At 36.9% G+C, this 14,943-nt stretch overlaps 1 protein-coding gene across 1 annotated transcript in view; it reads right to left on the bottom strand.

Annotated features, from left to right (window-relative positions):
* Positions 1 to 924: 924 nt before the first annotated feature.
* HPGD (15-hydroxyprostaglandin dehydrogenase) overlaps positions 925 to 14,943 on the bottom strand; it is a 28,713-nt gene continuing 14,694 nt past the window's right edge. Inside the window, exons 5-7 of the mRNA XM_032855759.1 lie at positions 5,293 to 5,369; positions 2,809 to 2,972; positions 925 to 1,806 (exon numbers count right to left, since the gene is read on the bottom strand). Of these exons, the coding sequence (XP_032711650.1) occupies positions 1,668 to 1,806; positions 2,809 to 2,972; positions 5,293 to 5,369 (380 nt within the window). The 3' untranslated portion in view covers positions 925 to 1,667. The remainder of the gene's footprint in view (positions 1,807 to 2,808; positions 2,973 to 5,292; positions 5,370 to 14,943) is intronic.

Here is a 14,943-nt window from a genome sequence, read left to right as displayed (position 1 = left end):
AACATAACTCCCTTTTTTTTCAGTTCTACTCCGTATTTGATTTTAAAAGTCTGCAGAGTTCACTGATTTGAAACAAATTCCATTCAAAGCACAGAGTATACTAAAGGGTGCTCATACAAGAAAATCATCCATAAATGAGAAGTTTTAGCTACAGCGGTTAACGTTACAGTAGGAAAATATGTAAGGTAAGTGACATTTCCACATGCCTGTATTATTTCCTGATGAGTTACCACCACAATGTATGAACAAGCTTATGCACGATTATAACCCTTCTCTATCAGACATTCACGGATGCTCATCGTTTGTTGTTTTTCAAATACATTATGTGAAACTCTGGACAGGAATTATTCTTATTAAAATTACTCCTAAAAAGTGAAGGCAATATTTCCCTACGGCAGAATTAAAACAGAGCAAGTTATGGTAACACTCCGGTGTGTCTAGAAAATCCTCATGAGTCTCTCTCATGGAGGCCATTTGCTCCGAGATGGGAGCTTTGGACTTAACAGGCAGAGTGAACCATTTATACAATTTTCTATGAAAAAATGATTGGTTTGGAAATCTTGTGCTTTCACTATTTGTGGCATTAATTGCTTGCAAATTAATCAACTTGCAAAAAAGCAGTTGCATTTAATGATCCTTTCTGAAAATACTTGACTGGGAAAATAGCAAAACTTCACAGGCTATCTTTACCTCTTGTTATTATGACTTAGAGCACACAAAAACATTTACAACTGAGGCTGTGGCAAAATTGATTTCTTCTTCTCAATAGCTATATATAGAATACTAATTAAATTCTGGAGATTAGAAAAAGAAGAGAGTTCTATTAAAAATTAGGCGCTATGGAACTTGGTACAAATGAAGTAACCTGAAAAATGTTACATTTGTATTTTTTTTCTTTAATGAGGTGATCTTAAATATAATATCTTAGGAGCACTATCATTTTTGCTATAACTGTTAAATATTTCATTCCTGAGATTTCTGGAGGAAATTAAATTTCTTAAAGTAAGCAAACAGGAAAGAAATTGTTTTCCTAGCTGGGAGGCTGAACTGTGGATCAATATCTCAGCCAATTACTTTGTCATTTTCGCATACATCAGATTCCTCATTTGGGATATATTCACACTGTAGTTTACTCTTTAACTACTGGTCCCAAAATATGCCACATCTGTAAAGAGCTGAAATGTTCAGCCAAAAGATGGAATATAAGTAAAAGTTATTGTTACTAAAAATTTGCCATTGTAGGTAGCTTCTCTTTTTTCAAGTGAAAACGTAAAAACAAGTGAGATTTTTACATCTGGATTGATTAAATAACAATTCAAGTATCTCCTTTAAAATGATATTCTGAAAAACATTAATGTTTATGTACCACAAATTTAAATACATTTTCTGAAATGCAGAATATTCCTTGGATATTCTTTGTTTTAATCATTACATGGACTATAAAGATCAAGTTAGCTTTGGTTCACATCCTTATTTTTGATAGTTCCTGATTTTTATCCAAATACCTAACTGATCATCTAGAAATAAAGTTAATATCAAATGCATGGAAGAAAGCTTCAGACAATAACACAATTACATTTCATTTTAAAAGCTATATTCTAATGAAGATATAGTCTAATAGAAGTCATTTTGTTCTTATTTTCAGTTATGGCAGATATATAAGATGTTCACTGAGTTTTTGCATGAAATGGAGTCGTTTCATAGTCTTGAAAATGAATTCCCTTAGAAGTTGTGATCTTCATAATAGCGCCATTCAAACCATCATCTTCAATGAGTGTTATTAATCCACTTGCAATCATTGATGGGCTAAAAATAAAGGAAACATTGGTTTTTAAAAACTCAATATAAGGCATAATTATCACTACACTTTGAATTGTTTTTGAAAAAAAATATACCTTTAACATGTAATAGGGAAATGGATATCATGAAGCTATGGCTACCTCCATATTTTAGTCAGTTAGATAGATATCAACTAAATCAGATGATAAACTGAGTGGTAGATTTCCATGCCAAACCTTCTGCCATTCTGACAGGAAGAATTTATGAACTTATATTTATTGTTCAGAAAATGATTATTTTCTCATCTTTATCTTATAGTAGATCTTAGGCTTACCAGATAAAAATGGTATCAAAATAGAAATGTGAGGAATTATAGATAACATTAACTGAACATCTATTATCTACTTGTTGCTCTTTTAAAAACCTTCCACATATTAATATATTCACGGACTTTCCAAAAATGCTATTTTAGCATTTTTTTCTATTCTATAGGTGAGAAAATTGAGGTATCCATGGGTTGACAGATAAGTTTATGGTCAGGGGTGGAGGCACAATTTGATCCCAGGTGGTGGTCTGATTCCTTTGTCCTGACAGTTACGACTCTGTGTTGTGAAACCAACTGCTTGAACTCAGACACTGTTCACCAAATATGTGCGTTGAGAAACCATTTCTTAGGAAAACGGTCGAAGCTAGGGGGCCATATGAAATTTCATGAAAAGTAAATGTGAATATTGCTTGGAATTTAGTCAAATTAGGTATCACAACTTCCACAGGCAACTAAACACCATATTTTTTTTTTTAAATCTCATTATGGCCAACAGCATTATGATGCTCTGTTTCTTGGAATTCATGTGTAAACATTCTATTCAGACACCCAAAAAAATATTTTTTTAGTGTGTCTGCCAAACCAGCACTTTGAAGCACCCTTAGTTTCTCAGATTTAAGGGTTATTTTTTCCCATTTTATTGCTTATGTCCAGATAGTACTTTGCTCCATCATAAAAAGGAAGATTGGTATAGTTTTACTTACTCCAAAATTCCATAGAACTTCATCATATCCTTAATATGATCCTTATATTCTATATATTGTCCCATGTTTTCTTCTTTCTCAATGGATTCGAGAATGGGTGTATTAACAAAGCCTGGGCAAATGGCATTCAGTCTAACACCACTGTTCATGAGATTAGCTGCCATCTGTGGATCAGAAGTAGAAGGTTGCAGGTTTCAGTTGCTTTCTAAATGTATACCATGGGACACACGGATAATTAAAACCATTTCAAAGACTCTGATGTGAAAAATACCAGTCAGATACCCTTCTAGCGATCTAACAAAGACAATGTTAAGGTTGACTGGTAGCAGAAAATAAAAGAATACATACTTAAAGCGTTAAATTAATTCCTGAAAGCTTCAGATAATTAATTCTTTAAAAATCAATATTTCTGGGGAACTCCTGAAAATACTTGATTATCTAAGCTTCTCTTATCTACTGAACTCTGCAGGAAGCGAAACGTAAAAGGCCAAGGCTGAGAAATTAGTATCTCAGGTTTGCCTTCAAAGATTGTATAACAAGAGAATATTTCCTTAAAAAATACTGTTAGGGGTAAGTCTGGGACTCTGATTCTAAAGACACTCTTGATAATATGCACTATGCAGAAGACAGTTTAAGCATCTTCAGACTAGCATTTCTTGGTTCAAATTCAACCTATTGATTTTATTTGAACTATTTACAAAACAAACGGTAGTCAATTATTTTTGGATTCCATTTACTTACTTGCTAAAGTTTCTTTGTAACCCCTAAAATCAACAGTCATGGGGTGCTTGGGGTCGTTTATGGATAAGCACAGAGCAAATGTTCCAACTACGATAAAAATAATGCCCTTGTTTCAGCTCTTACACTATAAACAAACATCCTCTTTGTGATATATTCAGTCTATGTCTTTCCCATTTTTGTGCCTTTTGTTGGTGACTTTGCTACTTAAAACGCCTCCCAAGCATAGTGGTGAAGTGCTGTTCAGTGGTCCCAAGCGAGGGAAGGCTGTGATGCGCCTTACAGAGAAAGCTCATGTGTCAGATAAGGTTCCTTCAGGCATGAGGTATAAATACTGTTGCTCATGTTCATATGTTACTTAGTGAACACCATGCATATTAAATAACATGTCTTCACATAGAAATATATGTAAGACTAGGCTATGTATGGACTGATTGGTCAAGATGCTGTGAGCATAGGCTCGAAGGAACCCCACATTTCCCTGAGGAAGAACAGTTCAGTATTCTCTGATGCAGTGTTCATAAGTGATTTTATAGAGCTAACTACCACAAATAATGAGAATTGATGGTACGGATTTACGTTCTTGTCATTGTAAATAGGAAATTTCTGGTATTTAAAAATTGTTTTATTTTTTTAATTTAAATTCAATTAGCCAACATATGGTACATCATTAGTTTTTGGTGTAGAGTTCAGTAATTCACTAGTTGCATATAACACCCAGTGCTCATCAGTATTATTTTGTTTTGTAATACTTTTATGTGTTCATTAAAAGTTGAATTAAAGATTAAATCTATGCAAAGTAAATAAAAATTTCCAATAAATTTGAATTAAAATCATGAGAGCTGCTTATCTTCCCTTTTGACTGAACATTTACCATTCATGCATCTAGTTTCTCTAACCCCATCTCTTCTCCATCTCTGTCTGGGCCTTCTCTTGTCTCACCTAGATTAATCACAGCAGAGATTCCCCCAAACTATTCTATCCTCTTCTATACCTGTCCTAATACATTCTCTAAACAATAGCCAGAATGGTCTTCTGAAAATGGAAACCTGATCTTGTCACTCCTTTGCATAAAAGACTTGCTGATGGCTGCAGTTAGAATCCATCTGAGCTCATTCCTGTGGTCCATAAGCTGCTTTTTGCCTAGCTTCTGCTTCTGACTCTCCCCTTGCTCCTCAGGTTCCACTCAAAATGCCCCCTTTTCAGTTAATAAAAAGGCAAGCATTCTTACTTCATGCCACCAGTGCGTGTAGTCAATCAGGCCTAAGATATTTTTCTTAGCTCTATACACCTGTCACCTTAGGCCCCATGGAGATGTCATCCTTGACTACTCTCTCTGGTAAATTCCCGTCCCATACCTCTGTGCTAGCCTTTTTATCTCCAAGGATAAGTAATATCTAGAGCACAATACATATTCTATTCAAGAAGGCCTGAAGTTAACAATTTTTACATTTGGAGTCAATTTTAAAAATAAAGAGTGCCTTCCTTTTTTTGTTTTTAACCCTGAGGAAATTTTTCAATAACACATCTGTGTTTAGGGACTTCATTTTTAAGAGATCTCTTCTTCATTTGCTCCTTGATGGGATCTGAAAACCACCTTTATAATAACGATTATAGGATAATTTATTTTTCTCTCTTTAAACCAGATGCACTGAATTCTGAATTTATTCCTTCTGCTTTCTAGAACTCATGTTTCACATACGCACAGAAAGAGAACAAGAGATCGTGCGGTTGTTAGATCCTCACCGCTGCTGAGCGTGTGAATCCAATTATGCCGTGCTTTGAAGCACAATAAACAGGCTGTTGTGCCACAGGCATGAGCCCTGAAACAAACAAAACATTTAAAGAATTTCACTAAAAAATAAGCAGACAAAAATCCAATAATTGCTACACGATTGAGTAATTTGTCCCTGTTCCATTTGAAGCTTATTCTACAAAATACACGAAAATAATTACGAGACAATTTTCCTTCCATGATCTCTACTATACTGGCCAGAATTGATGGCGTGTAAGTTACAACCTAGGAATGAAGCCAAGAGTGATATGAAGTCCGTCTGTCTCCCTGACCCTTGGTTAAGACAAGTAAATGTTATCTGAAACATAAGCAGAATCACCTTTAAACCCAGTAATTACCACCAATTTTCAGTTTTTAAGACTTGATTTTTAAAAAGTATCTATTCTACATTTTGTAAAGCTTCCAAATGGCTAAAGTGTAAATTTCGGAAAAGAGACTTGGAGAGGACTTCTCTTTGCTATGAATTAGTAGACATTTCCCCCATCACTGACTGTACTGATGATCCCTCTAAAGTATTTAAGAAAAGTCAAAGTAACCACTTTTGATTCTGATCTGTAAAAGATGCCTAGTTCTTCTTGTCCATGACTCAGGTAAAGAAAGCCAGAAATTAAAAAAAAAAGAAAAGAAAAACAGAAATAAAGATGTATGATGCTATTTTGTTTCATTTCATAATCATGTGCTCTAACAGAATTCAAGCAATTTCAGAATTGGTTTAATTTTCCACACATACACAATAATAACTATTGGAATGTATGATTAAATTCCTGGCCTGCAGAAACAGTCATTGTAACACGCTTAGCATCTCTTCCCCCCTACGTCCTGCTCAACCCTCAAAAAGATACAAAACAATAGGCAAGACCTTTTACTAAAATGTTACTATCTAGTTTATTTCTCATCATTGTCAATTCCATGATCAACAGCAAGGCTTTAAATTAGAGCCATCTGTACATTTCAGTTTTTAACAAATATCCCCCATTAACTCATTTTAACATTTTTCCAGTTGGTGATTTCTGAGTCAAGAAACCGTGATCTCTGATTACTATAATGTTATTAATATCAAATGTCACGCTAATAAGACTAAATTATTCTGCTGAGACATGTTCATCTCCACCCAGCTAACCAGTCCCAGAGCACCACCAATCAGTTGTTGAGTGTGTTATGCCAAAGTTCAGCAATAAATGCAGACCTTAACCACTCCCTGGGTGCCTGCCAGGTCTCAATTTATAAAGTATGTTTGCTCAAGAGCACTTTAAATCACTGAGGATGGTAGATCACACACAAAGCGTCCACCCAGTGATCTCAAAGGACTGTACCGTATGGCTCTCTTGTTGTTGTTGTTTCTTAGGTTAAGTAAAATGTGTGAGTTAATTAAGTTCATCGATGTCAGTCAGCAAGAATTTATGATGCCTACATAGGGTACACAGGTGTGTTTGGGATTGTGGACAAAGGGAATAAAGTAGGAGCAGCCAGGCATTGGGGCTGCGTGCTCTTCTAAGTTCCTTGCTGTCTGCCTCTCCGTAAAACTTTACAAGACAAAGGCAGTTGGTTGAAGAATGGTGTTCACGGATGGCAGGAAATGCAGAATGACCTTCATCAGAGATAAGCTGACGCAGCCACCGAAACAAAACGCATAGGGACACCATTCATAAATGTTGTCAAAGATGAATTTGGGATGAATTTTTGTTACTTGTGTGAAGGTACTGAACTTCTGAACCCAAGCTAGTTCAAAGTGTCACAGAAGTGAAATAAATCAAATAAGGTGGTTCCATTTAAGAAGCAAGCACAAAACACAGACATTCCTCTAAAGGTACAATTGGAGAGGTGACCAGAATGTGAAAAGTTTGTTTGCATTTTTAAAGTGGCACTTGCCTTTATGAATCTTGTTAACATTATAATGACATTTTCACTGACATCCTGAAAAATGTCTACTTGTGCCTTGCTTTCCCTTTCTGATATTAGCTCAAAGGCTGTATAAGTCAGTATCAAACATTCAGAAATTGTGTCCATTTTAATTTTTTTACAGCTTTACTAAGGTATAACGGACACACAATAAACTCCATATATTTAAAGCATTCAGTCTGATAAATTCTGACATATATATACACTCATGAAACCATGATAATGGTTTCATGGAAATCAAGATAATGAACATATCCATCACCAAAAAGTCTTCTCTTGCCCCTGTGTCATCTTTTCCTTCTGCTTTCCCCCTCCCTCTAGGCAAACACTGTTCTGCTTTGTGTCACTGTAGTTTGCTTTTTCTAGAAGTTTATGCAAACGTAATCATATATTATAAAATCTTTTGGTCTGACTTCTTTCACTCGGGATAATTATTTGAAGTTTTATCTATGCTGTAGTGTATATTAATAGCTAATTTTTCCTTTTTTTTTTCTGAATAGTATTCCACTGTAAGGATATACCCATCAATTGCATATACATTCACCTGTTGATAGATATCTGGATTGTTTTTACTTTTAGGGTATTATAAGTTAAGAGAATTCTTTTTTTCAATTACTTAAGCAAGTCATAGTTAACTTAGTTAAATAGAGATTTTTTTTTTATCTTCCCATACATATAGATTTTCACTGTTGCTTCTTATGTTTCAAACAGGTAGGGTAGGTTAGTGATCTGCAGTATTTTACCCCCAGCTTGCCAATGGACAGTCCAGGTGGAGACTTACCATCTGTACCTCAGTTTGCTATTGTGAAAAGAAGACAAAATGGATAAAGAAAGTTTTTTTTTTAAGGTTTTGTTTTTATTTTTAACTATGATTTTTTCTGAATATTTCAGACATCCAACATTTTCTATTAGACCTCAAGAGCCACTTTTCTTTTACACACAATATTATTGCTATTGTGGTTTAGTTTCAGTATTGGTCAACTGTACTTCTGTTACTTACCTTCGCCCTACAATACTAATATATGTTGTTTCTATGTGCTTCAAATAAAAATACATTCTGAGGCTGGGACTCAGGGTCAGCACATAGAATTGTGCATGCAGGGTGTGCATGTTATGACTCTGGAAACACCATTAACTTGGTTGTGTAAATTGTGCCCTGCCTTAGCCCTCCCACCCCCTATGCTCCCACCCCTGCCAAATTTCTGCAGTTTATAACCTGCACAACTATACATGGCAGCCATCTCTGGTAGAAGAGGATGACTCAACAAAAGAGACTTGAAGAAAGAACCAGTGGAGGTAGGAAGAAAACAGGTTAGGTACCCTGTCATAGAAATTAAAGATAGTATTCTAAGAAGCCAAGAGTGGTCACTGTTATCAAGAGCAAAATCAAATGAGAGTCATGCCCCTTGAGATATGAACATGTCTCAAGATCACTTATCTATAAGTAACACCCATAGTCTCACATTTTCCTCCAGCTACAATTCTGTATCTCTTGACAACACAAAGTACTGAAAAGAGTTTCTCTACTCCTTGTTTCTACTCTCCTTGCTTCCCATTTGCTGCCCAACTCACTCTACTTGAATTTTCATTTCACCGCTCCCATCAAACAGATCTCATGACCAACATTTTCTTATACTATTTAATCACTCAAAAATGTCCTTTTAATCAAAGTTGTCGAGGGGGACTATAGCACAGTGGTTTGGACTTTGGGTGCTAGGCTGACTGAGTTAAGAAAAAAAAAACCTTTTTTTTCAGTGAGAACATTTTACTTTTAAGATTCTTTTTTTTAAATTTATTTGAGAGAAAGAATGCATGCAAGCACAAGCAGGGGGAGTGATAGACGGAGAGGGAGAAGCAGATTCCCCACTGAGCAGGGGAGCCGGATGTGGGACTGGATCTTAGGACCCTGGGATCATGACCTGAGTTGAAGGCAGATGCTTAACTGACTGAGCAGTCACCCAGGCGTCCCCAAATTCAAATTTTGAATCCATCACAATGAGCTATGTGACCTTTGAAGAAGTGAGGGCTACCAAGGTGTTTCTGTTCTGTAAACTAGAGCCATCATGGTAGCAGCTGAGTCCCAAATGAGCTAATTTACATAAAATTCTTTAAGCAGTGCCTGGCACATAATAAGCTGTACAATTTGCTATTATTTTATATAAATATTTTTCCTTGGGATGAAACATCTCCAGATCTTGTTTTATAGACTTACTTATCCACATTATATCTTTTTATCAGAATGTACATTTTGACATTTGAATTAAAATGCCACAAATCTGGTCCATGTCCTAACTTGCTTTGGTTTCTGAACCCTGGCAAACCATGGGCTGTTGTTAATCCTAATTCAAGATTTACAGAAGTACATTCATTTAAGATCTGTGTGTTTAGTAGCTTTCAAGTACAAGGCATAGGAAGTAGTCTTTAAAATATATTGAGGGGCACCTGGGTGGCTCAGTTGGTTGAGCCCCTGCCTTCAGCTCAAGTCATGATCTAGGGGTCCTGGGATCGAGTCCTGCATCGGGCTCCCTGCTCAGTGGGGAGTCTGCTTCTCCTTCTGCCTCTGCCCCTGCTCCTGTGCTCGCTCGCTCTCACTCTCTTTTTCTTTCTTTCAAATAAATAAAAAACGAAATACTCTATTGAAATATGTCAGACTAATGGGAAGACCCCTGGTGCAGGGTGGAGAGTAGACCTTCATTGGCTGAACTGCTAGATCGGTGCTGTTATCTGACTTCAAGGGACTTTTGCCAGGAGTAGAACTCCATGACCAGCTGCTGGAATTAATTTGGGTTTCTAACATCTTGCAAATTGATACCTATAGATACAGGCTCTTCATGTTAAAGGACCTAACAACAACAAAACAAGGGATTGTGGCAACAAGATGGCAGTCTCCAAAGAAATGACATTTTTAAAAAAATATTGTAAGACATTTTTATTTATATTTAAAAGGTCAAGAATAGAGTATTTATCTCTAAAACTCTCTCTCTAAACTCTCTGAAGCTTTTATCTTTAAAACTCTAGACCCAGAATGGGACAAAGTTCACTCTAGACCCAGAATGGTGCAAAGTTCACGTACGGAATCCCAAAACGACTCTCACCAAAATATAACATGTCTAATTAGTTATAGGATTGTTTATCATGACAATAGGTTTAGAAAAAAAAAATCAAAAGAAGGAGAAATTCTACCCACAAAATAGAGAAATAGTTTCTACAACCACTCAGGATAATAACACCAAATAGTCACTGACTGATGAGATAATTACGAAGAAAAATTTAAACACCTGAAAATTACATATGCAATTACAGGACATACACGGAAGTCATTTAGAAAAATATAATTTCCGTTTCCACATTAGTTCTTCCATCTTTAATATCCTTTCTGTCCATATTTACAACAGATACCTTTAATCCCTATGTCTCATAGAAGTTAAAAACTCAAAAAGATCTTGTGTAAAAAACTGAAATCTGCTCGGACAGGGCAATTGTACTGGACCTCCAAACAGATTTTCTTTTAAATGGGTAGAAGCCATATGAAACAGATTACACAGAAGTGCTAAAGAAATTCAGCTTAGGAAAATAAATTGAGAGTCTAAGGATACCAGTCTTTGCATGATAAATTGTAGCTCAGCAGCTATGCCAAAAAGCAGGAAACTGAGCCCCTCATGTTTTCTTTATAATCCAAAAGGAAACCATGTACCCACCTTTCTGTTTTTAACTATCACTTCTCTAAGACAAGGGAAAAGGGAGAACTGGTGAGAATCTGTTTATGTTCGTGCAGAAAGCTGACCAAAGTAATGGGGACACTTCCCCATTATGCGATGTTCCACATAACAGAACACATTATCTGATGCTGCTTTTTTTCTCTCAGTATATTGTCTGCCATTAACAAACCATGTTTTATTTATTTATTTGAGAGAGAGAGAGAGAGAGAGAGAGAGTGTGCACAAGCAGGCAGTGGGAGGGGCAGAGTGGGAGGGAGAAGGAGGGGAAAGAATTCCAAGCAGATTCCCTGCTGAGCATGAAGCCCTCCGAGGGACTCGATCTCACAACTTGGAGATCATGACCTGAGCTGAAATCAGGAATCAGATGCTTAACTGACTGAGACACCCAGGTGCCCCTAAATCATGTTTTAAAGTGTGACAGGACATAAAAAGTGGTCTAAACCTTCCTAAAACTACTACATCTTCTATAATAAAAATCTCTCCAGAAAGGTAATTTGTTTGTTAATAATTAACTTTATTAATTCTTGGAAAGTGGCTTCTAATGTTCCACCAAAATTCTCCTTCCTAGAAGTTCAGGCATTGCCTGTGCTGTGATCAGAGGAAACGGAGATGAACTTCTGTAGCCATTCCATGAATCTCTATAAACTGGAGGCTAGTTGCTCAAAGTGTGGCTAATCCTTGGACTAGCACCAGAATTTCATGACCTCTCCAAGACCTACTGAGTCAGAATTTACATCTGAACAAAATCCCTAGGTATCTAAGCATCTAGGTAATCATCTATGCATGTTAGTTCCAGAAGACTATTCATTGCCTAATCTGGCTAGGAAACCCTAAACATTTTTATCCATTCCTCAAAAGGCCAATTCATATATATTTCATCTTTCTTATTGATTCCTTCTAGTCTGTACCTTCTTAATCATTTTAAGCCATAAGACAGCACAATGGACACCATGAAGCACGTTGACTGTACTAAACAAGAAAGGTGGCTCGCAGGTTCTTAACAGTTGGCATCTGGCCAATAAAGATCAAGATAATGTAGGATCACCTACTCTATGGCATACACTTACAATAATGGCAAAATAAAATCTGCAGTTATTACTACTGCTAATTCTCATCACATTTTCCAAGTTATATACAGTTGTTTGGAATAAGTTGTAGGGAGTTGGTAAAAGGTAAAACTCATATAACCAAGAGTTTATCACAATGCCTGTGACTTGGCATTTCCTAAATATGTTAGGTCTTCTTTTTACTTTTGGCCTGGAGATGAAAGAAGGTGATGAGTATTTTAGCTCACCTGAAATTTCTGCTCTGTTTTAACATTCCAGTCCCACTACTGCTCTTCAGGCCATGGGAGACCCAGGGCCTTGAAATTCAGTATCCTGTTTCTGTTTAAAAAGTCTATGCCATGCTATCCATTTGGTTCCGCCATGCTCATAAGAGATACTGGTATATAGCTCTTCATGTAGAATATTTACCTAGTTACTCTCATATCCCCCTTCTCCTTTCTGTACATGCTTAATGTAGGTTTAAGTAGAAGCTGCTCCTTACAGAGGTATCTTAAGCACATTCACCTCAACACAAACGTCAAGCTAATTATATCAATTTAGATGAAACGTATAGCCAAGTAAGTAAAATACTGGGTTGGTATTTTAGAAATCAATGATTTTTCAAGTATTTTCTTGAGACTCTAAATGTTTTTAAGTTTTCTTACTTACTGTTTTCCATCTCAGGAAATGAGACCCTAATAGGATCTCTCACAAAATGCCCCTGAGTGGTTGTCCCAAAGGCACAGGGGATACCCCCAGAGCTCACTAGGACCTCCAAAGCTAAGTACATAGGCAAGTGGGAGAAGGATTAGCAGGCAGATTGCTTTTCCTGTGACAACTATTTCTTCCTTCCCACTGTCAGAAGCAATGAACTGTATAAGAAGCACACTTGACTCTCATGAGATGTCTTGTGCCAGACGATGGGTGTCAAACCCGACTTCAGGCTGATCTGTTGTTGATCCTCTCAACTTTTTTTTTTTTTTTAATAGTTAAGGATGACTATGTCAATATGAGCACAGCTTTACATACTGTGTTTATAGACAGAAACTCATAGAGGAGTCTAGGTGGTCAACAGTGCTCAGAACATCTTCTGGAGCTCCCACTGGCGCACACCCTTCCCTCAATACACAGTGGAATCACTCTCCATTTGACTCCTGTTTGTTAAACTTATTAATTGCATTTGATATTTGGTCTGCGTCAGTGGTCATTACTCATTAACTTCTCTGCCCAAACCAGTGTTTCAACTTAAGGTTTTACTGACAGCGTAAGAGACTGTGAGGAAAGACTGGTAGAGTTGAACAGCACCCACAGCTATTCCATTAGTGGACTGACCAGTGGGAGGGAAGTAGGAACAAATCTGAAGAAAGAAAGTTCAGAAAACACTTTTGGAAAACACATAGGAAGTAAGCATTAGAAATTTGGTCATTTATACCTCAATAAAGCTGAGGGGAAAAAATACTTTGACTCTGGCAACTCCTCAGACATTTTGGTCATCTGACCTCTCCCAACAGGCTATGACTTCAAGGGTATAAAACTCTTGGTAACACTTCTGAGGAAAATGTAAAGCCAGAGAGGTTCTCACTGATCTTTTTCTACTATTACAAAATCCTGAGTGTTTATCAAACTCATCTCACTGTGGGAAGAAGAGATGTTCTTGCTGATTGGATAGACTACAGGGCAATTTATCTTCATCCTCTTTGTGAGATTAAAGGACATTAATGCCAAAGCCCAGGTGGGAAGAAAGGTGGCAAAGCCTGTCCAGGTTGGCCAGTGACAAAAAAGAAACAGTATAAAGGCATCAGGTATGGAGGTCGGGCATTATTGAGGGAGGGTACGTCCCTACATAAGCATGAAGGCACCAAATTAAACACAATGGACAAAGATAAGCTATGCAACCATTATAAGCAGAGACACCCTGCTGGCGGGGAGGAATAGTAGGTGGAGAAGAAGTCTGGAATGCTATGATATTCATTAAATTGTAAGAGTGCCAGAAAGGTAATTTGAAACCAAAATGATCTTATTGCTGAATCTGTATTTATTCAGTTTCATCTGCATGACTAGAGAAAGATCCACACATGGTTCCCAATGTTGACTCTGAAACAGGTAAAAGCCAATGAACACCCAGAGGTGGGTAGTGTGATAAAGCAAGCTCTTCGCCAAGAGAGCAAAGTGGACGTCTAATTGTAATCCTTAAATTGCACTTGCCAAAGACGTGTTTTGACTTGTGCCTTTGGTAAGCTCCTCAGATGTTTTCAGGGCTTTACTCTGTGTGTCAAATGGGGCAAAAGCTTAAGATATCACTGAGGGTTAGTCATGTGGTCTTGAAATTAAAGCAGTGCCCAGAAGGCTTGAAGATAACTAGCACATTTCCCTGGTTTAATGGATTTAGACAAATTCAGTTTCTTTTACCTCAGAGTTGGGCTAAACTCATCATGGATAGAGAGCCAAATTAACAATCTCATGGACAGAAGAGTTAGATAACCCGGTGGTTAAGACAGAGGAGGTCCTGAATCAGGTTGCTCACGTGGGAATTCCAGCTTTACTACTTCCTTGCTGTGTAAGCTTGTGCAAGATACTCAAATTCTCCTACCTGGATTTCCTTCCCTACAAAAGGGAGATTACAGAATCCACTTTGTGGGGTGGTTGTATTAAATGAGGTAAGGCACACACAATGTTTAAAATAGTAGCATGTAAACAGTAAGTGTTCAATGAATGTTAAGTGTGATGACACCTTTAAATATTTTTATTGGCTAAAATACAGTACTGCATTGTACATCTTTATTCAAGCTCTGAGGCAAATAAGCCTCCTTTTTTTTTTTTTTAAGCCTCCTCTTATGGTACAGAATGTCTCGAATAGAGTTCTAAATTGATTCAGCCTTGAGGCTTCCAGACTTCCTGGGAATGAAAGAAGTACTTCCAGTGACAGAAGGGCAAGGGG

The sequence above is a fragment of the Lontra canadensis genome, unplaced genomic scaffold (assembly GCF_010015895.1).
Source record: "Lontra canadensis isolate GAN:19392208 unplaced genomic scaffold, GSC_riverotter_1.0 scaffold10, whole genome shotgun sequence".
In the NCBI taxonomy this organism is placed as follows: domain Eukaryota; kingdom Metazoa; phylum Chordata; class Mammalia; order Carnivora; family Mustelidae; genus Lontra; species Lontra canadensis.
Note: the sequence above shows the minus strand (reverse complement) of the source record. Positions and strands in the feature narration are given on the sequence as shown.